Source organism: Microtus oregoni, unplaced genomic scaffold (genome assembly GCF_018167655.1).
Source record: "Microtus oregoni isolate MIOR12 unplaced genomic scaffold, Mior012 000003F_ref0000135, whole genome shotgun sequence".
Lineage (NCBI taxonomy): Eukaryota > Metazoa > Chordata > Mammalia > Rodentia > Cricetidae > Microtus > Microtus oregoni.
Genome location: NW_024543062.1, coordinates 19718384 through 19740263, shown reverse-complemented (window position 1 = coordinate 19740263; position 21880 = coordinate 19718384). Strand labels below are relative to the sequence as shown.

The window sequence follows — 21880 nt, the reverse complement described above, 5'->3', positions numbered from 1 at the left end:
ACTAACCATCTCTCCTGCCTGAAAGCTTTTAAAACTAGGAAAAGAAATACAAATGTAACCTAGGACCTAAGAAAGGCCACTTGTTCATCTCTCTTGGATGCATCTTCCCTCAAGCTCGACCTGCAACTCTATCTGTGTGACCTTGAACAGAGCTGCCCTCCCAGCTTCTCTGCAGTCTCTAACATGGATTCCTAGCATGACTATGCTATGGCAAATCTACAACAGCCTTAAAATTCTTCAGTAGAGCATGGTGAATACAACTAGCCATTTCTCATGGTTTGAGTTAATCATTAAGTATCCTTAATCATGAATGGGAGACACAACAGGCCTCACTGACCACTGATAATGGACTTCCTAAGTTACTTGCTCCTCAGGCACATGGAAAGTTAATTAGTGTAATGAAAGCAAGTGTGAGTTTGGGAATTCCAGACTTACTTCCTGTTCTCACTCAGCCACCCTGGAGGCTGGTGATTTCATGTCATTCTCCTGGTTACCTTTCCTGGAGTACCAAAGGACAGTGACCCAGAGGTTATGTGCCCCCGTTGTTCCCTATCATTATCTAGTGGGAATCGAGAGCCAGGCACCTGCCTCTTTCTGCACCTGCTCCAAGTCCTCAGTAAGGGAAGGAAGCTTCCGCGGTCCAAGTCACAGGTGAGCCCCTCCAGAATGCCCCGACCGTGAGACTGAGACCTGCCAACAGTCAGACCTGTGACCTGAAAACCCAGTATACACCCTCATGGACCATCTCCTGCCCAGCATCCTCAGAGGTGAATGCAGACGCCAAGGCACAGGGTGATTACCAAAGACCACCCCACCTTTGGCTTTCAGCCACCTGGTCCAGTATCATTTTTCAACTAGAAGCAAACCAAAGTCAAAACTTCCCTGACCCAGAAACAACCAAACAAAATGTAGCCTATCCTCGCAATGCCACTCACCCCTAAAAGGCAGGCAGCCATGACACCAAGTGAGGTATGAGGCCACCAATACAACATCCATACAGAACTAAATCCATAACAGCAGGAAGTAGAAGAATGCTTGCCAGGGGCTGAGGAGGAGGAGGAGGGAAATGTTTAACGGAGACAGAGTTTCCGCAGGGGAAGATGCAAGAGTTCTGTGGATGGATGGTGGGGATGGCTGCACAGCCACCTAGTATACTTAAGGCTTTAAACTACACTCAAAACAGTCTAAATGATGGACTCTATGCTGTGTGCATTCTATTACAGGCAAAAAGGTATGACATATATACAACCTGAGGGCGCTAAAAACATGATGCTGAGTGACAAAGATGCCAGACAAAGGTCACACACAGGACTCTGTTTACAGAAGATGTCCGGAATAGGTGACTATGGAAACAAAAGCCCGTTCGTTGTTGCCAAGGGGCTGGAAGAGGATGGGAACTGCCAATGGGTATGGGATGCCCTTTTTGAGGGGTAGAGTGTTCTAGAATGAGAAAGAGGGTAGATGCATGCCACTGTGAATGTGTTAAATGCCACCAAGTTGTATAATTCAGAAGTGTTTCGTTTTTCAGACTCTGAATGCCACCATGCTTCGTCAATGGCTTTCCCTGGAGCAATGTAAAGAGACATCCATTCTCCCACACAGAGAGGGTGCCGAAGGACTCCACGCAGTCCAGCTCAGTGAACCAATGCAACACTAGGTTATTTACAAGATCGTGGGTGACTCAAAGGCAGCACCAGTGAGAAGGTCCCCCAGGCAGCGATGCCGCACGGACAACTCATGAAAAGGCACACTGTGGAAAAGTCTCAATGAGCAGAGGGGGGCAGCTACCCCAATAAGAGCACCACCTCCCCCAAGTTAACCTTCCAGTGGAGAGGGACCTGTGATGACCCCTGAAGGCTTGCAAACATCGTAAACAGCAGTACACCCTGGGCCTCCCCACTCCCTGAATAAGGGAGAGTAGCTCTGATCTCAGAAAAATCTATGGTCTTTTATTGGATTTGATCACTGCATCAGGACCCAGTAGTGATCAAGTCCAATGAAAGACTGTAGTTACACAACACACCTGAGTAAAAAAGAGGACACCCTCACACTGCCATCCTCTCTACGTGCATGTGTGGAAGGTAACTACTGCCTCTCTTCTGTTTTCTCCTAGGCCCTTTCTTGAGCTCTAAGCAGCAGCAGCACTGCCCTATGCTAGATCCCACTCCACCTTCTCTGTGTCCAAGGCTGGATCCTGGAATGTTTTAAGTGCTCTGTCAAGATATAAGTGGAAAAAAGAGGAAGCTGGCAATTTACAGTTTGGGAGGGGAGAACAGGTGCGGACCAGTCCCAAGACCCTAGTGTGGCTTTCTTTCCAGGGGTCCTCACGGCCTCTGTTTCTCCATGCATAACTTGCTACTCTAACAACCCCTAATAGGTCCCCCAATATGTCACTCAGAGATTTAACTAGACCTCTTCTCCAAGTTCAGAACCAGCCCTGGCACTCTGGGGGGAACTCCAAGAGTAATAAATCAGCCTGTCCTATCTGACTGGACACTTAGGCCCCAAGAGCTAAATCAAGAGGCCAGCAATGCAAGTGTGACTTTGGATGGTCAGGAAAGCCTCAATAGGGTGTCTGCACCCTGAACAGGTTCTGTGCTCTAAATTCCCTGCCTGGGCAGCCAGGGAAACATCCAACTCCTGCCCAAGGGGCCTGTCTTCATTTGCTTTCTATTGCTGTGAGATATATATATATGTATGTATATATGTATGTATGTATGTATGAATGAAGTGGCACTATTTGAAAGGATGAGAAGGATTAGGAGATGTGGTCTAGTTGGAGGAAGTGTTTCACTGGGAATGGGCTTTTGAATGTCAAGCCCAGAGCCTCTGTCTCTGCTTACAGATCAGGATGTAGATCTCACCTACTGTTCTAGCACCTGCCTGCCTGCATACCTCCATACTCCTCTCCATGACAGTAAACTGTAAACAAACCCCAAATGCAAGGTTTTCTCTTAAAATAGTTGCCTTGATCGTGGTGTCTCTTTACAGCAATAGACTAGTGACTGAGACAGAGGAAAAGGGAGCTTGCAGTTCATCAGGAAAGAATTCAGGACAGAATTCAAGCAGGAACCTGGAGGCAGGAACTGAAGCAAAAGCCATGAAAGAATGCTACTTTACAGGCTTACTTCGCTAGCTTTCTTATACCCCGGGACCACCTGCCCAGGGACGGCACTGCTCTCAGTGAGCTGGCCCTTCACGGAAAATGCCCCCCACCCTGACTTGCCTATAGGCCAGTCTGATGGATAGGAGGTAAGTCCTCAATTGAGAGTCTTTCTTTTCAGCTGACTCTAGCTTGTGTCAATTTGACAAAAAGCTAAACAACACAGGGCTTGAGTCCAAGGCCCCTAAACTGGGCCTACCATGTCACCTTCTGTTTCTCAGCCACAGACCCTGACCACCTCATCTCAACAGCCGCCAAAAAGGTGGGTCCAGCCTCTGCCTCCTCTCCTGGCTGGCTTCCCATTCCATCTTCACAAAACCCTGGGTCTGGTGCTTCCTCTGAGACCAAGATGAAACAAGCCCAGGAGAATGATGGGGACAGAGGAGCCTGGCTCCAGAGGTGTGGCCTCCGCTCCAGAACAAGCCCCACCTTACTCAGAACTTTGACAAAGTCCCACCTCATCCTGCTGCAGAAAGGAAGCCTCGCACCAGGATCCCTTGGCCTACTGTGTTTTCCCTTCAGAGTAGAAAAAACAAAAGCAAAAAAATAAACAAACAAAAAAACACCTGCTCCCAATTAACTCACCTCCCAGGAGCTCCAGACCTACAACCCCTGTGCCTGACCTCTGACCTCTGACCTCCAGGGGTGCATGGCTAGAGGACTGGGCAACAGGATCAGAATTTGGCCTCAAAACTCCATAAATGGACAGGATCCAGGGCATGCGATGCGATCTCAGGGAATCTGTCAATCTGCCGAGCCCTTTGGCCTCTTTTTGAAAAGCAAATGCTTTAAAACAAACAAGAGAGGAATTCTATTTCCCAGTAGAACAAAAAAAAAAAAAAAAAAAAGTGGGGGGGGGTGAACAACACAAACTCAAACTTCTAGGTTCTCTGTACCATTTAGACACAACCAGATCAGGAAACGCTAAGGGATTAAAAGCAACAGCAGCATAACTCATAGACTGGTCACTTAAGCAACGTGACTCAACACAAACAGGCACACGAGGAAAAGGGAACCTCTGGGGGCCTGGAATCCAAACCAGTAGCTAATGTATTGAGTGCTGGGGTTTAAATCATGACCTCCAGGAGTCACAGGGTCCCCATCTGGGAAACAGCATGGGTAAAGCACAAATGACTACCAGTCGTGACCTTGGTCCCTTCGTGCAGTTCTGAAGCACAACACAGAGGCAAGTGTTAGGCAGCTCCTCACCTCTGCCTCTCAGGCCCAAGACACCAAGTCAGCTGCCAGGCACTGATGGCCCCAAGACAATCAAGCTACAGCCCCTCGAAACATGTGCAGTGATGGTAGAGGAGGTGTGTGTAAGACTTGGGGTACCCTGTGGTTGGGAGGTTCCCAGGAGAAAGAAGAACAGCCTCCTAGAGGGCTCTTGCAGCAGTAAATCTAGAGCCCAGGGTACCTTTGTGGGGTACGGGCAGGATGCTACAGCTTGTACCTAAGTAGCAGTCACACTACCCCAGGCCACTAACACAGCCTCTAGTGAACAAGACATCTCAGATTTTATAAGCTGACCTCTAGTTCAGTCCTTGAGTGCTAATCCCACTCTCCCTGTCCTGTGCCCAGCCCTATGATCCCAGGGTTTCTGGGACAAGGAATGTCACTGTTCCAGGGCTCCTTCCGACTCTCCTATTTGATTCTAAATTCCTTCTCTCCCCTGGCCTCCCCCTGGAAAGTCAGACAGAACATTCTTCAGGAAAGGACGTGGTGGGGTGGGAATAACCAAGGTGCAATGAAAAAGGTGAGTGAGGCCAGGAAACGTGATACCCTGCTACCCAAGGAGTGCAGGACAGACAGCATAGATCAGGGGTCAGAACCACGAACTCACGATGCTTCTGTGAGTCACCCAAGGCTGGGAACCGGCATCAATCTAGAGCTCTCAGTCACTGTACAGCTACAAGCTAAGCTGCTTGCTAAGGGCAGGAATCCGTGACACAAATGCCTGGCTGCCCCAAGCAGCCAATGCTCAGGCTCTGTGGCGCCCAGTGTAAATTAGCAAACTCCTCACTACCTTAACACAAATCATGCTCTGGGCCAATTAAACAAGCTACTTCAGGACCTTGCTACACTGCGCTGGAAAATGTCAAGCATTGGGGAAAGGAAGTCTCAGGTGATGCTTGTCCGATTGACGGCTGAGCAAGGGAGAGTGCTTTCGGAACTCCGGAGGCTTTTGTTATTAATGGTGTTTTAGTGCTGGGTTCTTAAACACATCAAACAAATTTCCTTAGACTGGTAGTTACTGACTGCCACAGGGAAGACTGTAGGCCTCCCACCTCCCAGATGGTCCAACCACAATAAACGTTTGGCCTGTCAGATGCACAACACTGACGAACTAATTGAAATATGCTGCAAAAAGCAAACCCCAAATAAATGTGAAATCATTGTTTCCTTGTGCTATAGCCCACCGAATCGCCCGCGTGTCTGGCTGGCCCTGCTGATGGAATGTGCCTCCCCACCAGCCACTCCGCCAGCCTCACTGACCTGCGGTTTTCAAAAGACTTAAATGCTTTTTTTCAGTGTGATTACCCAAGTGAGGAAAAGTCTAATTGCAAAAAAGGTTTGGTTTTTCTCCCTCATTGAAATAAAAATGCAAGTGAAGAGTCAGTTCTTACAAAGTGGCAAGAAAAGCAATTATGGCCTTGGGCAGAGAAGAGGAAGTGTGTGCCCGTCCTCAGGAGATAAGCATGGGCCAGACCCTGGGGCAGCCCTTCCCCCGGGCCAAGGAAAGCTGTTCCCCTTGAAGGACACAGGAATGGCCACCCAGTACCTACTTCTGAGAGGACACTCGTGTCCCCTTGGGTCTTCCTTAGAGGCCCAGGAGGATACTAGGGATTGACACCCAATCCTAGGAGAAAAAGAGTAGGAAAGGAACAGTTTGCTGGGGCAGACCCAGGAGCAAAGGCCCTTGCCAGCAGCCACTCTCAAAGCAAGCTACCGAGCCCTGAAGTAGGAGGAGGCACAATCTGGAGACCCATGAACTTTTACTAGGCGTCCACAAGGCATCTTTGGGAAGACTGCTGTGAGCCTGAGTTCTGGGGTACTCCAGTGTGGCTGAAAGACTTCCCTCAACAGCTTGTAGCAAGGGCCAATTCTGTCCTAGGCAGATACTGGCCTGTGGTTACCCAAGTTTGTGAAGACCTGGAAATAGGCACTGTCCAGTAGAAAGTGGGTCCTTCTGGAAGAAGCTGCAGGAGGGAGATGGGAGGATAGGTGGCCTGTCTTCAACATCTTTGATGACAAGCAACCACAAGAGTCTGCCACCAGCCAGGTCTAGACTTCCACCTTCCTTCACCAAGCAAAGGCTGGTAGCAAGCAATAAGATTCCCTGAGGAGGACGGACAGCTAAGATGGCAGGACCACTACTACTGTGGGACTGCATTCTTGTGAACACATCGTCACTATGACCTGCTTCTCAGGCAGGTGGGAGAGACAGAAGACCCAGTTAGATTCTCAACAGCCATGTCTTCCTGTTGACTCAAAACTACCTGTAACTCTACTTCCAACGCCCTCTGCAGGCCTCCTCAGGCACAGCACACATGTGGCACACACTTGCACAGACAAACACATATAGACATAAGCAAAAGTTGACATTCTTAAAAAGAACTGTAACTCCCAGTCAAGGCTCCTCATGTCTTCTAGGTCAATTTACAAACTTCTGCAGATGGCAGATGTGGGTGGCCTGATATGCAGGCTCCCCACTGAGGAAGAGCAAGGTGAGGGGCCACCTTCTGCTTGCTCTCTTGCTCTCTCTCTCTCTCTCTCTCTCTCTCTCTCTCTCTCTCTCGGACCGTAAACAGGTGTCCGTCTGTGCTTGCTTCAGTGTCACGTTCGCTTTGTTTTATTTTTGTTTTTTGCATGTCTGTAAGTTTTGTTAATTCTGTTGTCTAAAATGCCCTCAGCACAGAGCTGAAGGGCCGTCTGGTGTTCCCTGAGCACAGGCTATGACCTGCGAAGAAAAATGTGTGTTTGATGAGCCTGAGCTACAGTGAGTTGAAGGTCAGTGAACCAGTAATATACTTTAAACAAGATGTCTTCCAATAGAATACACAGAAAGCAAGGTAATGTGTTGATCAGCTGATGAAAATGTCATGACCAGAGGGTCCCAGGAAACTAACTTTTTATTCTTCTAGGTTCAATGTCCCCCAGTTGAGCTTACAATGTGACTTTGGGCAACAAAACTACTTTGACTAGGACAACTCAACTGTCCATGTAACCATGATGCATGGTAAATTTTACTCTGAGAGCAGCATTCACTCCGCTGGGCCACTTGCTCCCAGGCTTGCAGGTGGGCAGGACACCAACAGGGAGGAGAGCTAACAGCTTCCACTGAGTTCAGAATCAGCCTCTGGGTCTCCCCTGTTGTACACCCCCCACCCCACCCCCTTCTTGTTCCCTCTGATTTCAGCCTCTGTGGGTGAGGTCAGCCCCAGTGGGGGGGGGGGGGGGAGAGAAAGCTGTGTGGAGCAAGCAGGAGTTCAGTGAGGATTTTCCCCAAGGTTACAGCTTGGGGTTTTCTCCTGTCTGTTACCGGACCCCTGCCTGCTGATTAACTTCCATTTTGTCCTCTGGCAAGGGCAATAGTGGGTATGAGTAGGTCGGCGAACACCAGCCTGCCCCTCCTCACAGCTCTGTGTCCACACCATAAAGGTTTAGCAGAGGTCTGTCAGTGTTTGCTGGGCTGGGCCTACGGACGTCAGCACCTTCTACTCACGCCTGTGTAAATGCTCCTGTGGGCTGGCTGGCTGGGCAAGCAGGGACCTTTGGCTCCAGGCTGGCAGCCTGTGAGTGCTAGCAGCAGACCCAACAACCCCAGCACTGGATGGTGAAAACAGAAGTTTTCACCAGCCTTCCCCAGCAGGTTTTGGAGCAATTTCCTCCTCCCTGTCCCAGAAACCCTGCTTTTGCGGGGTCATAGTAACTTGAAGTTTAAACAAAGGCTATATGTGTCTTTATCACTGCAATGGCTGGCCAAAATTCTGCTTAATCATTATCCCCTCTCTGTTCCTGGCCCACCATGATGGGACCTCCCTGCCTCCCCCGCCACACCTTTCCTACCAGAGTGGAATGAATCCTCTAAACTATAAGCCAAAGTAAAACTTTCATCTCTTAAAAAAATGAAAGACAAACTCTTCAAATTCCGCTCTCTGGAAGTCACTGGGGACTCTTAACCACACTGAGTCGGCATTTGCATGAGGTGACGTGCTTCTTATTCTACTCCATTCGTATCTGCTCACTGTCTTAGAGGAACCTACTGTGATGACTCATATAAAATATAATGTGCTGGGCAGTGATGGTGCACGCCTTTAACCCCTGCACTTATGAGGCAGACATAGGCAGGTCTCTGTGAGTTCAAGGCTAGCCTGCTCTAAAAGCAAGTTCCAGGACGGTCAGAGCTACACACAGCTACTCTGTCTCAAAAAAACAAATATAGATAAAGCTCACACCTTTAATCCCAGCATTCGTTCAGCAGGCTTGGGCAAGATGATTTTGAGTCCAGCCCAAGCTACACAGTAAGAATTTGTCTCCAGAAAAGTTCTGAGGACTGGGGCACTCACTTGGCTTAGCATTTTCCATGCGCATATAAGGACCTGAGTTTAATCTCCAGAACCCATAAAAAAGTCAAGCTTGTAATGCCAGCACTGGGGAGGCAGAGACAGTGGGAAGCTCCAGGGCGCCCTAGGTCAGCCAGTCCAACTTTGCAAATCTCTGGCCAATAAGAGAAAAAAACAAGAACAAAACCAGTGTGGTAAGGGGAGAGTAAGGCGGAGATGGATGGTATAAATCCAGACAGAATCTGATCAAACCAACTGATCTCTCTATTCCTCAGCTTCTTTCCCTGGAAAAACTGGGGAAGAATAGCAAGAAGTATGTAGCGTGTGTGTGTGTCCCGCGTACACACTGAGTCACGGTGTGGAGGACATAAACAGTAAAATACTGCCTTCCCCACGGTCCTTCTTGTTATCAAGAAAAAGCAGCCTAGTTTCCCAGTGAAGACAAAAAAAAAAAAATTCCCTACATTCTAAAGAAGCAAAACCAAACAAACCCACAGGGACTGGAAAGATGGCTCAGAGGTTAAAAGCACTTGCTTCTCTTCCAGAGGACCCAGGTTCAAGTCCCAGCACCCACATGGCAGCTCACAGACATTTGTAACTTTAGTTCCAGGGGAATCCAATGCCCTCTTCTGGCCTCTGTGGGCACAAGACACGCATATGGCACACAGATATTCAGGCAAAACTCCCACAGACATGAAAAAATTAAATACACCTTTATAAAAGAACCACAAACATGATTTTTTTTTCATGTGAGACACTGTAAGAAGCTGTCAATAGATGGGTAAAGTAGGTTTTAGAACAAATCAGATGAGAATCTGGCCTGGCTCTAGTCAAAGAGATCCCTGGGTACCCAGTAAAATTTTAATAAATATCAGTCACTTGACCTGAAGAGAAGCTGTGCAAAGACCACCTGGCTGCTGGCAGCCTAGAGGTTGGGGGTCCTGGGAAGCAATTTCAGGGTGACTGTGCAAAGGGATCAAACGTTTCTTTGCAAAGCTACGAACTGGCCTGCAGACACCCAGTGATCCCTTGGGTGGCCTGCCTGGCCAACAACATCAGCTTCTCCTGCTGGTGGCCAATGGCACTGCTCAAGGAGCCTATCCATGCCCTTCAGACAGGAGCACATGGTGCCTGGGCTCTTCCCAAAGCAACAAGGCAGAGATCTCGAAGCAACAGATGCTTCCTCTGTTAATCTCTACAAATAACTGCACATACTTCATTACTGGCTCTTCTTAAAGATTAAGTTGGGAAGCCTCAACCGGATGGGCTGTTTAGGAAATCTGCCTGGTAGGAAAACAGGCTTCTGGACACGGAGGAAGGCAGTGTGAGAGGGAAGAGGCCAATGTGAACTACAAAAAGGAGGGCTCTTGGAGGTCACTAGCTCACCATTTAGACAATATTTTCCTAAGTGCCTACTGGGTGTGAAACACTGGCGACAGAGAAATAGGATTTAGCCCTGACCATCTGGGAAGTTACAGTCTAGCAGGGAGGCATGTGGAAACAGAAGCCTCATTTCACGTGCTAAGTCAGATTAGGCCAAAGCAAAGCTGGAGGGCAGGGGTCAAGCCCAGCCAAGCCCAGGGAAGACAGATAGCTCAGCCTACGGCAGGGAAGAGGTGAAAAGGCGCAGAGACTAGGAAATGCTCCAGGGAATCTAGCCGGCTGGAGGAATGTGTGAGCAACGGCAAGTCAGAGAGGAGCTGGGATAACTAGGACCCAGATGCCCAAGAGCCTTATACATGCTGAGGAGTGTCAGATTCCACAAGAAACGTCCAAGACCAACTTTTTAACTCACACAGCAAAGTCAGGGAAAGCCAAGCACGGGATCCAGACCTCTGGGCTCCCCAACTTTCATTCTCTACCCTTGGAAGCTCTCAAGGCAGGGAAGGGAAGCGAGAAGAGAGTTAGCTGCCCGTGCAAGATTCACCTGCTGGAGAATCCCAGCCAGGCCTTGGTCATCTCCCCAGCAGGGAATGTGCTGTCCCAGTCATTGGGCAAAGTCACGCCGAGATCGGCCCTTCCAAGTCATTGTGCTTCTCTGCAGTGGGAGTGGTCTGGGCATCTCGTCCATTCCCAGAACACAGTCTCCGCACAGGCGAACAAGAGCCTGACTACAGCAGTCCAGGGCTGTACAAAGCCAGGGTCAGCCAGGGAGGCAAGTGTCGGAAGGAATTCTGGTGTGCTGGAGGGATGCTGGCTGCACACAGTGGGGCTGAGGGAGTGGGAGACCAGAGGGAATCAAACTCCACCTGGGAGCACACAAGTCAGCAGGGAAGATAAGCTGCACACAAAAGTATCTAGAAGGCAGACAGGGCTAAGAGTCAGCAGAGAAAAGCGCAGTGGGGGTTCGCAGCTGAGAGAGGAGCCCAGGGGCAGGGTGGCGGACGCTGGACGCCAGAAGAGGAACATTGGCTACCTGCGGGAGGGCTGCCCTAGCAGTTGGGGCTCTCGGACAAAGGCCCGTGCTTGGCTGAGGTCTCTTGAAGAATCTAGAACTGGGAGGCAGGTAGGCCCAAGAGTTCCAGAGATACAGAGGGGAAGAAAGGGAGGGATTTCAAAGCAAAAGCAGGAAGGCTACTTTAAAAGGGGACAAAGCTAGAGGCCTTGCTTAAAATGACATTTGTACAGAAATTTTTCTTAGGATAAGCATTTAGGATGGGGGGAGGTGATAGTTGTGTACATTGTGGGGAGGGGAACATTTAAGTTTTCCTCCAGCAAGCTCCCCACCAGTCTTTCCACTGGTGGGAAAGAATATGAGGTAGTGGAAGAAGCCCCCTCCCCCCGCCACACACACACCTTCAGAATCTAGCATCTCTCAGGACATCCAGAAAGGGAGTTTGGGGATAGAAAAGGGCCACACCCCATCCTTAGGCCCCAGTGCTCACCCAGCCAAGCAAGACTGCAGGGATGTACGGATGCAGGAGAAACCCAGACCATGGCTCTGCCCTGCACTTCCTGCCGGCCCCAGGGAGTGGTGGTCTCCTGGGGCAAGCCCTGCCCTGGCACTGCAAACACACCTGCTCCGTGACCTGCTGTGACACTTGTCACTGGGGGAAGGGGGGGGGGAGTCCCTCCACAACCGAGGAATTGAGGAATCAGCATTGATAGTCCGAATGGGGAGGCGGGGGTCCCGAGCCTCACACGCTTCTCCCGCGCGGCGTCCCGAGGGCCCAATAGGCCGCGCACACCGCTGCCCGGCACTGCGGGCTCCCCCGGCCCGGAAGGGCCGCCGTCCGCCCGCCGTCCTCCCGCCGCCCGCCACCCGCTCACTCACCCGCTCGGCCGGCCGCACTCCAGGCTCCTCGGCCGCCGCCTCAAGCCGTGTCCCGGGTAGCGCGGGCCCCACGGCCCCGGCCCGGCCGGCAGCACCCCGTGGCCCCGCGCGCCCCCGCCGCCAGCTGGCCCCGCGCGAGCGTCCGAACGGCGGCGGGCATGCTCCGGGCCGTCGGCGGCGGCGCACGTGCTGGCGCGGGACTCGGGCCACCGACCGCTGTGGCCTCTGGTGAGCGTAGGCTGAGGGGGACGCGGGCCGGGCCGGCAGGAGCGCTCTGAGCCCCGGCGCCGCCGTGCCCCACGCGCCTCAGCGGCCGCTGCCTCCCGCGCGCGCCGGCCCGGCTCGCATTCCCTCAGTCGCGGCGGCGGCGGGCGGCGCCTCCTCAGGCCGCGCGGGGGAGCGGCGGGGGCGCGGCGCGGAGGAGCCGGGCCGCCGCCTGCGCCGGAAGAGCCGCTCCGACTCTGCCCCGCACCGCCGGGCCCGCGCGCGGGAGGTCGAGAGGCGACCGCTCGGGGAGGGACCCCGGAGCTGGCGGAGCTAGCGGCTTCGGGGTTTTGTTTCTGACTAAACTCCTCAGGAGTCAGAGCACACACTTAAGGAAACAAGCTGTGGCGAAAGCCATGGGGCGCTGGGAATACTGGGGCAGGCCCCGCGCCGAGTCCGTGTGGAAACCCGTGGTCTTTGCCTGCAGCCGTCGAGTCCCTTGCACAAGGCTCCGGGCGGGAAAAAGCCATCAGCGGCGGGAGTAGTGGCCGCCTGACAGCGTGAGCAGCTCAGGTCCCCACCTCCCAGAGAGCAGGCTGGGGGCCAGAAATAGCTTCATCGTGATGCACCTCTCCCCTAGGAAGCTCTGGTTGCCACATTGAGACCAAGAGGGTACGTGGTGCGAGTCAAAGAAAAGGTTACGGGTTTTTGTGGGTTACACAAGGACGGCCCTGCTTGCCAAAAGTTTATGTCGTTGACCTAAATTAAAGCACACACCTAATACCTAGTGATGGCTGACTATACGGGCTAGAGAGAGGAGCCCAGTGTCCAGATAAAAGCCGAGGAGCAGGGGACCATACTACGTGTTCATCTCTTCGGGCCGAGTAGAGACTGAGAGGGCAAGAAATGCAGTTTACAGAACGTGATGCCCACACCCAGACAACTGAAGGTGTCCATCAAATACTCCAACCCTGGAATCACCAAAAGGTGTCCTAAGGTGCTTTCTAGACACACGCACAAACACACACGTCTCCAGGGTGCTATTGATTGCTTGGAATTGACTTCCTTTATTAATTTTAGTATCTCCATGACTGCTAACCGAACAGACAACTCCTGGGACTTAATACCACCATTAAAAGCTGGCTGTTACTGCCTCCGTGAATAAACTCACAAATACCCCGAGACACCTCAGATCCACAAATAATTATTGAGTGTCTAGATGCAAGATGGAAGATGACATGGTCCCTGCTCTCTCAGAGCTTACAACTTCACTATTCCGGTGTTTGACCAGATTTTAAAAAACAACCATGACAAGCACTTGCCTGACCAACAGCAGCAATGTATAAGCAACTGTTATTCACATTATGGGTTACAGTCAAAGTATCCAATGTAAGTAAAATACAATTAACCTTTGAAATCTTATAGTGAAGGCATGGTAGGTAATGTTCAGCAAATGCAAAGCTATGGCTTGGTTCCTCACGTATTTGAGGTCTCCAGTGAAATAAAGGGCGAATATGTGGGGAAAGGGTTTTAGTGTGGTCCTAAAGCACTGGACTAGTTCGACAAGGTGTTAAACTTCCGTATTGCTCTTGGCAGAGCAGGAAATAACTCCTGTCAAAATCTGTGCAATACCAGGGTTTAGCCAGGTTGGCAACATCCAGAAGTGAGCATGACCCATTGATGAATGATCTCCCTTCATTCCTAAAGGTCTCTACGTGCCACTTACTTATTTTAAGGGTTTTAAAGACCTGCAGTACAAAGTGGCACATTTAAAATGAGTGGAAACTGTTGAGTCATGTGACACTAAGATGATGAAAATGTCTGATCTCACTACATATTTGGGTGCAGGCTTCACAGAACAAGTGGCATTTGGCAAAGCACCTGGCTTTTATATGTTAAAAGGATTCCACTAGTCTCTTGATGCTTGTAAATCCACATAAATCTAAGGCTCGGTGGCAGGCACTTCTTCAAGGTGGTCCATCCTCTAGAGGTCTAATCACAAAACATTTGAGGGAAAAATTATTTTGGTTAAACTTGCAGTAAACTATAATGGAAAAAGTCAATATTTATGCCCAGTAATACCCTTCCATCCATTAAGATCAAAATGCTTTCTGAATTTACATTTGATGGGTTAATGTTTTATAATTTTAGTCAACCAATAAATAACATACCAAGGAAATTCATTTACAATTCAAGAAAACCCTTGACTTTTATCAAACAGCAAAGACAACACAGACCACGTAACACAAATGACAACCCAATGGAGTGACTGGGACAAAACCATCAACTTTAAAAAAAAAGCCACTGGGTTGGGAATATAGCTCAGTGGTGGAGTCATTAGTGTGTGCCTTTGAAAATAAAAATAAAAAAGAAACAACACTATCTCAAAATTCTAGGAACTGATGAATCTGAAACACGCTGTTTGGTACACACTTAAGGAAGCACTGGCCTGTTGGCCCCCTCTGGATCCCCTATCATTTGGTCTATAAAGTGAGGAAGCCAGCCTGAGCCAGGGTGTAACCAGGTCTGCAGCTGGTCTCTGAGAAGGAAGGGCACATCTCCACATTTCAAAGGCACATCCCAGAAGCCTCAGACTCACTGGGGTTCTTGGTGGTTTAATTTTTACTAGCTGCAGCATAACCTCAGCACAGAAACAGTTTGCCTCCCTTGGGCAGCAGATGCTCTTTGAGACTGCTACCTTCCCCACTTTGAGGCTAACTTGATTGTTATTCAAGTGTTCTTAAGATATGCACTACTAAGGGGAAAGACAGCTGCAAGAATTTTCCTTGGTGTCTTTCTTCATAGCTATGAAGAATAAAATTTCTTTTTCAAATAAGTAATTGATAGTTTGAATCTATTACACACTTCAAAAACCAAAGCATATGCTTTCTGAGAAGCACAGAAGATGTTTTGATGGAACTTAATGCCTTTTTTGGAATAAGCCAATTATAGGCACCTAAGAAGATAACTCCTTGGCAAGATAAGCTACCATCTCTTCTGAAGTGGCAATCTCCTGCTTCTTGAGAATATAGTAGACTGTACAATAAATGGAGAGAACAATGAGATAAACAAAAACACGGTGGGCTTGTTCGAGTTGTCGTTTGTTGACCTCACATGCAAGGCAAGCACTCTACCACTGGGCGTACTGTACTCCAGCTGTGAATGCTGCATGTCACCTACAGGGACATCTTAAGAAATAGCCCATCCCCTTAAAGCTCTACACAAGCTGTACAGGAGCGTGATTAAAATTAACCTTGTTTTACTGTAACATCATTTTACAAGGCTAACAGAAAAACCAAGAATAAAGGCACTTCTAACGATAAGAAATCCTGATTAAGTCTTCACTGGTTACTGACTGTGAACTCCAAGGACCCCCTCCTACCTGAGAGTCCCCACAAGTAGGACAGGGTCCAGGCCAATCGGTCGCCAGGTAAAGCTTTGATCAGAAGATGCTTGAAGACCACCCGATGTTCTGCTGAGGCATACACACCTTAATGAGATTCCTGGCATGTCTTGGTTCGATATAAATATATATGAAGAGCTACATACGTGGAAAGAACTCAGAGGCAAACCAAAATCAAAACCTTGAGCACTAGCCCTGGAAATCAACTATGAGAGCTCAGATTCCAAGAACATGGGTGTTGAGTTCGGAGTGGTCTCCAGAAGTGAGGGGGTGAGCAGTGCAGATATCACCAACAGTCCCAACACAAACAGATACGTGCTGCTCCTCGACCAGAAAAGCTTCTCCTGCCCACATAGTGCTCTTAGAGAGAGCTAGGGAATGCCACCCATGTGGTGGGCTACGGGCCACGGCAGGGCCCTGGAAAAGACACCAGGATCTATCTGGACATAAATCCTGTCCTTTATCAGGCAGAGTAGAGTGCTCTGAGCCCAGACCAACAGTTATCACAGCAGCTACTAGGCAGGTCTTTTTCTTTTTGGCAAGGGTGGAGTGGTAAGTCAGTGAAGTTAAGAGGGTGATGGTTTTGGGAGCTAAAGCTTTATGTTTAATAGAAACTGAAGCTACCCTGGAAACTGTCCAAGCTGTGCCACAACTTACATCCTGGATGGGGGCAGAAAACCCCAGCTCTCCACCTGCTGCTCTCCATCTTTGTTTTCTTTCCTTAAAAATATTTTCAGGGAAATCAAACAAGTTATATGTAGTTTTTACACTCTTCAGTATTCAAAAGTCTTATTAATTTTATGTTTAATTATTTATTGGGGTGTGAACATGCTGAAGTGTATATGTAGAGGTCAGAAGACAACTTACAAAAGTCATTTCTTTCTCATATGTGGGTTCGGGAACTCAAAATGGTCCTCAGGCTTGGTGGCAAGCACCTCTACCTGTTAAGCCATCTTGCTGGCTTAACTGTTCTACTATTCACTACAAGGCATAAGTTTAACATAGAAACTGTGTTATCATTTCTAAAACACTTCTACAGAATCTAAATGCAAATTATACTATAATTTTTTAGTATTCAATGTTAGTCTATCCTTATGGAAGCTGTGAATCATTTATTTTAAAAATGAATTATACTTACAATATAGAACAAGTTTATAAAATCAGTGTGCAAAGTTCATTGTAAAAGGATAACACTATTTCCTTAGCAACAAGCCACCTCCTGTTTACATTTCCTTATTGTTGACAGAAATTGAAGACATACGCTATTTAAAAATAATGCCTTTTAAATAGTAAAATATACAAGAGGTTCCTGAGCATAACGAAAATATCTTGAAAATATGTGGCCATTTGAGTATAAAATAGCAAGTGTAAGAATATCATGATTGTAAAACTACTGTTTGAAGTCTTATAAACAGTACAAAAAAGCTTGTCTTTTCTGAGAGTAGAACTGTACATCAGTGCAAACAAAAACGTCTCAGATTTAATGGCTACCAATCTCAAAGATTTGCAGAGCTGCGCAAGATATGAAACTTCTTGAGTGTCATTCGAACTGAACCCAGTTCACGATTGATCCTTTCCAAACGATCTTCCAAGGCTTCCTAGGTAAAAGTAATGGGAAAGGTGTCAACAGAATCCACACCAAGTCTTCTGGGTCAACAGCCAACTGCCACCTACAGACCTCTGATTAGAGCACAAAAGCAAGCATAAAATCAAAACGGCAGATTTTTCTTTCTACATAAATCATCATATTGACATTATTATTCTTTTTGTTTGTTTGTTTTGAGACAGGTTTTTCTCTGTGTAGCCCTGACTGTCCTGGAACTTGCTATGTAGATCAGTCTACCCTCAAACTCAGAGATCTGCCTGCCTCTGCTTCCCAAGTGCTGAAATTAACGGTTTGTATCACCACCACCTAGCCAACACTATTTTTCTTAAACTGAACGATGAATCGGCTTCTCAACCCTTCTAAATAAGCACGGCACTTTAACCATCCTTGGTCTGTTTTGGCACTCTTGGCATACGAGAATTCTGCACAGCATTGCAGCCACAGCCAGGGGTTGTGGTAATGACTTGAGATCACTATTTTGAAGCCCAAATGTGCTCTCCATGGGTCACCAGAGAAGTGTGCATATTGAGTGCAGCTGTAGCCAAATTATCTGACAAAACTTCTCCCTTAAAAACATTATTGAAGCTGGGCATGGTGGCTCAGGGCTATAATAACAGTTCTTGGGAGGCAGAAGCAGGTGGGTTGTGAGTTTGAGACCAGTCTGGTCTACAGAACGAGTTCCAGAACAATCAGGGCTGTACAGAAAAATCTTGTCTCATTAAAAAAAGAAAAAAAAAAGAAAAGAAAAAGAAAAAACAGTAGAGACTTCAGGAGAAAAGAGTTCACAGTTATAATGAAGTACAGTTAATGATACCTGGAATATATATTTACCAATCTAGATCATTATTCTGTATTGACACAAATGCCATCCTGAAATAGAACTTGATCCCCTGGCCCCTCGAGACAGGGTTTCTCTGTATAGCCTTGCCTGTCCTCAAACTCTCTAGACCAGGTTGGTCTCGAACAAGAGATCCACCTGCATCTGCCTCTTGAGTGCTGGGATTAAAGTCATGCACCACCACTACCCAGCTTAGAACTTGAAATTTTTATATTCAACAATTTTAGTAAAAGGATTGAATATACATTGTGAACACTGAGAAGATAGAGGAGCAAAGGGAAAGACCAGCACCCTCTTCCCTGTTTCCCTCATATATATGTATATCCTTTTTAGAAAGGAAAAACTCAGAATGGAATGTTTCAAATAGTTTCCTTTGAACTTTCTTGGCATATTATAAAGTTGGCATATTATAAAGTATCTTCCAACAATATCCTCCTAAATTAATGTACAATATTCCTTCACAAGTAACACGTTTAACCAGGAATCTTTCAGTAGAAATTTAGGTTGCTTCTAATTTTGGACATTATAAATAAGGCCACAGTACATTTCTTAAACATATCTCTTTGCAGTATCTATAAATACTGACTTTGCAATCACTGGCAGACAGAAAAAAAAAAAAGAAGTGCTTCAGTTCAAAGTAATGCAAAATAAATTCTGCATTCCAGAAAGTCTGTGTTGATTTCTACTTGCATCTGCATTGTCTACACTCTTTATGAGTTGTTTTAAAAAACAAAACACCTGATAATTGGACATGCTGATGCACACTTATAATCCCACAACTCCTGAAGCTGAGACAGGAGGCTGATGAGTTCAAAGTTAGCCTAGAACCTGTCTAAAAGAATCCCAAAACCAAACCCACTAATGTAAAGGGAAAAAAGAAAAGAAAAAACTTTAAAAATTGCCGGGCGGTGGTGGCGCACGCCTTTAATCCCAGCACTCGGGAGGCAGAAGCAGGCGGATCTCTGTGAGTTCGAGACCAGCCTAGTCTACAAGAGCTAGTTCCAGGACAGGCTCCAAAACCACAGAGAAACCCTGTCTCGAAAAACCAAAAAAAAAAAAAAAAAAACTTTAAAAATTGTATTAGCAGGTTATTTCTCTTTTCATTGACATAATCTCTGTAGGGGATGAAAAAATGGCTCAGTAGTTAAGAGCATTTCCTGCTCCTGCAGAGGACTTGGATTTAATGCCCAGCACCTACATGTTGGTTCACAATGAGTTATAACTCCAGTTCCAGCGTATATGATGCCCTCGTCTGGCCTCCTTAAGCACCAGGCACACATGTAGTGCACAGACATATGTGTAGGTAAAACACTCGTACATATGAAATAATTTTTAAAGGAATAAATATAAATAAAGACAAATCTCAAGTAGTCCATGCCAATGTTGAATTCATATATGGCTGGTGATGACTTTGAACTTCTGATCCTGCCTTCACCTCTCAAATACTGGGACCATATATGTACACCTCTATAACCAATTTTTCAATTTATTATTACTGTGTGTTACTGGGGAATGAACATGGGCCTTGCATATGCTAGGAAATGTTCTGCCACCACTGGGCCACACCTTCAGTCCTTATACCCAGTTTTGTGTGGTACTGGGAATGGAACCCAGGGTTTTATATAACAGGCAAGAACTCTCAACCTAGCTAGATCCCAAACCTGTTTTATTTTTTGAGACAGAATCTAACAGCCTAGCCTGTCTTCCAAATTGGAATCCTACTGCCTCAGCCTGCAAAGCACAGGGATGGCATGTGTTGAGCCACAATCTCCACTTCAGTGCATGATTCTTCTTTTGTTTTGTTTTAAAGAGATGTTATTTATTTATTATGTCTACAGTGTTCTATCTGCATGTATGCCTTTATGCCAGAAGAGGGCAGCAGATCCCACTATAGATGGTTGTGAACCACCACATGGTTGCTAGGAATTGAACTCAGGACCTCTAAAAGAGCAGCCAGTGCTCTTAACTTCTGAGCCATCTCTCCAGCCCCCAATGCATGATTCTTAATAACAGGATGGGTGCTCTTTTTGTTTGTTTGTTTTTTGAGATGGTCTCTCTGTGTATGTAGCCTTGGCTGTCCTGGAACTTGCTCTATAGACCAGGCTGGCCTTGAACTCAACGATCCACCTGCCTCTGCCTACTGAGTGCTGGGGTTAAAAGTGTATACCACCACTGCTCAGTAAAGATGGGCGTTCTTTTTTTTTTAATTTATTTATTTTTATTTTATTTGTATTGGTGTTTTGCCTGCATGTATGTCTATCTGAGGGTGTCAGATCTTGGAGTTACAGACAGCTGTTAACTGCCATGTAGGTGGTAGGAATTGAACCTGGGTCCTCTGGAAGAGCAGTCAGCACTCTTTTTTTTTGGGGGGGGGGGATTTTTTTCAAGATTTATTTATTTATTATGTATACAACATTCCTTCCATGTATGTTTGTATGCCAGAAGAGGGCACCAGATCTCATTATAGATGGCTGTGAGCCACCATGTGGTTGCTGGGAATTGAACTCAGGACCTCTGGAAGAGCAGTCAGCACTCTTAACCACAGAGCCATCTCTCCAGCCCAAGATGGGCATTCTTTAATCACTGGGGCTGGACATAAAATCCAGCACCTTGTGCATATTACACAGATAACTACCACCTTTCACTTTGCCGTCACAAACTAACACTCTGAACCATAAGCCAAAATGAATGCTTCCTTCTATAAGTTGCTTTGGTCGTGATATTTTATCACAGCACTAGAAAAGTAACTAAGACAGTCCACCGTGCTCTACGATGCTTCTTAGAGCACTGAGTCTATCTAGTCCCTAATGCAGCTCCCAGCTAAGCTGTCTCACCTGATTTAGTCTTGTTTGTAAAGTGATTCTTCCTCCAGGAGAAGGCATCCGGCTTAATGCTGCCTCAATCTGTTAACAAGAGAAAGTATTCAAATAAAAACAAAAGAATTCTAATTATTGGCACTGAGATTTCTGACACAGAAGGGAAAGAAAAGATTTCAGCTTAGCATTTTCTTGTCCATCTTGGCTTAAGATAGTTCCCTATGTACTCAGTTAATAACAATCGTGTGGCTCAAGGGCATGTCTGGTGGAGTTTTGGTGTCCATGTACTGTACCCACAAGGTGAATTCCTTATGACAAGTCTGACACAGTGATGTCCTTTGTGGTGCTTTGAATAAGAATGGCTTCCATTGGTGGTGGAGCATGCCTTTAATCCCAGCACTCAGGAGGCAGAGGTAGGTGGATCTCTCCGAGTTTGAGGCCATCCTGGTCTACAGAGTGAGTTACAGGACATGCTCCAAAGCTACAAAGAAACCCTGCCTTGAAAAAAATGACAAAACAAAACAAAACAGAAAGGAAAAAAAAAAGAATGGCCCCCATTAGGCTCATGTATTTGAATGCTAGTCATCAGGATTGGTAGTACTTGAGAAGGATCAGGATGTTGGCCTTACTGAAGGAAGTGTGTCACTAGGAAAGGGCTTTCAAAAGCCCAAGCCAAGCCCAGAGCTGCTCTTCCTGCTGCATGCATCTAAATATACAAAGAACTCTCAGCTACTTCTCCAGCACCTTCCTGCTTATATGCCCCCATGCTCCCTGCCATGATGACGGACTAACCCTCTGAAACCATAAGCAAGCCCCAATGGTTTTTGTTTTGTTTTTTAATAAGAGCTGCCTTGGTCATGGTATCTCTTCACAGCAATTGAACAGTGACTAGGATACCCTTCCTATATTTGACTTTTTTTCTGTTAGTGGTTTGTGCTTGTGTGTTTGATTTGTTGTTTGTTTTGGAGACAAGGTCTCACCATATAACCCAAGCTGTAACTTATGATCC

The 21880-nt window shown here is 47.2% G+C and overlaps 2 protein-coding genes across 9 annotated transcripts in view; both read right to left on the bottom strand.

The window, feature by feature from the left end:
* Positions 1-12697, bottom strand: part of Pitpnm2 (phosphatidylinositol transfer protein membrane associated 2) — a 138482-nt gene extending 125785 nt beyond the window's left edge. For 4 of the 7 annotated variants that reach the window (XM_041649143.1, XM_041649142.1, XM_041649147.1 and 1 more), the window contains exon 1: positions 12005-12677. The gene's annotated coding sequence lies outside the window, so the exon portion shown is untranslated. Of the gene's footprint in view, positions 1-12004 lie in introns of all 7 variants that reach the window. The other 3 variants (XM_041649150.1, XM_041649151.1, XM_041649148.1) reach the window with 3 other exon arrangements.
* Positions 12698-16702: 4005 nt separating this feature from the next.
* Positions 16703-21880, bottom strand: part of Mphosph9 (M-phase phosphoprotein 9) — a 70359-nt gene continuing 65181 nt past the window's right edge. For both annotated transcript variants that reach the window (XM_041648857.1, XM_041648859.1), the window contains exons 22-23: positions 20890-20958; positions 16703-17209 (exon numbers count right to left, since the gene is read on the bottom strand). In XM_041648857.1, the coding sequence (XP_041504791.1) occupies positions 17108-17209; positions 20890-20958 (171 nt within the window). In that variant the 3' untranslated portion in view covers positions 16703-17107. The remainder of the gene's footprint in view (positions 17210-20889; positions 20959-21880) is intronic.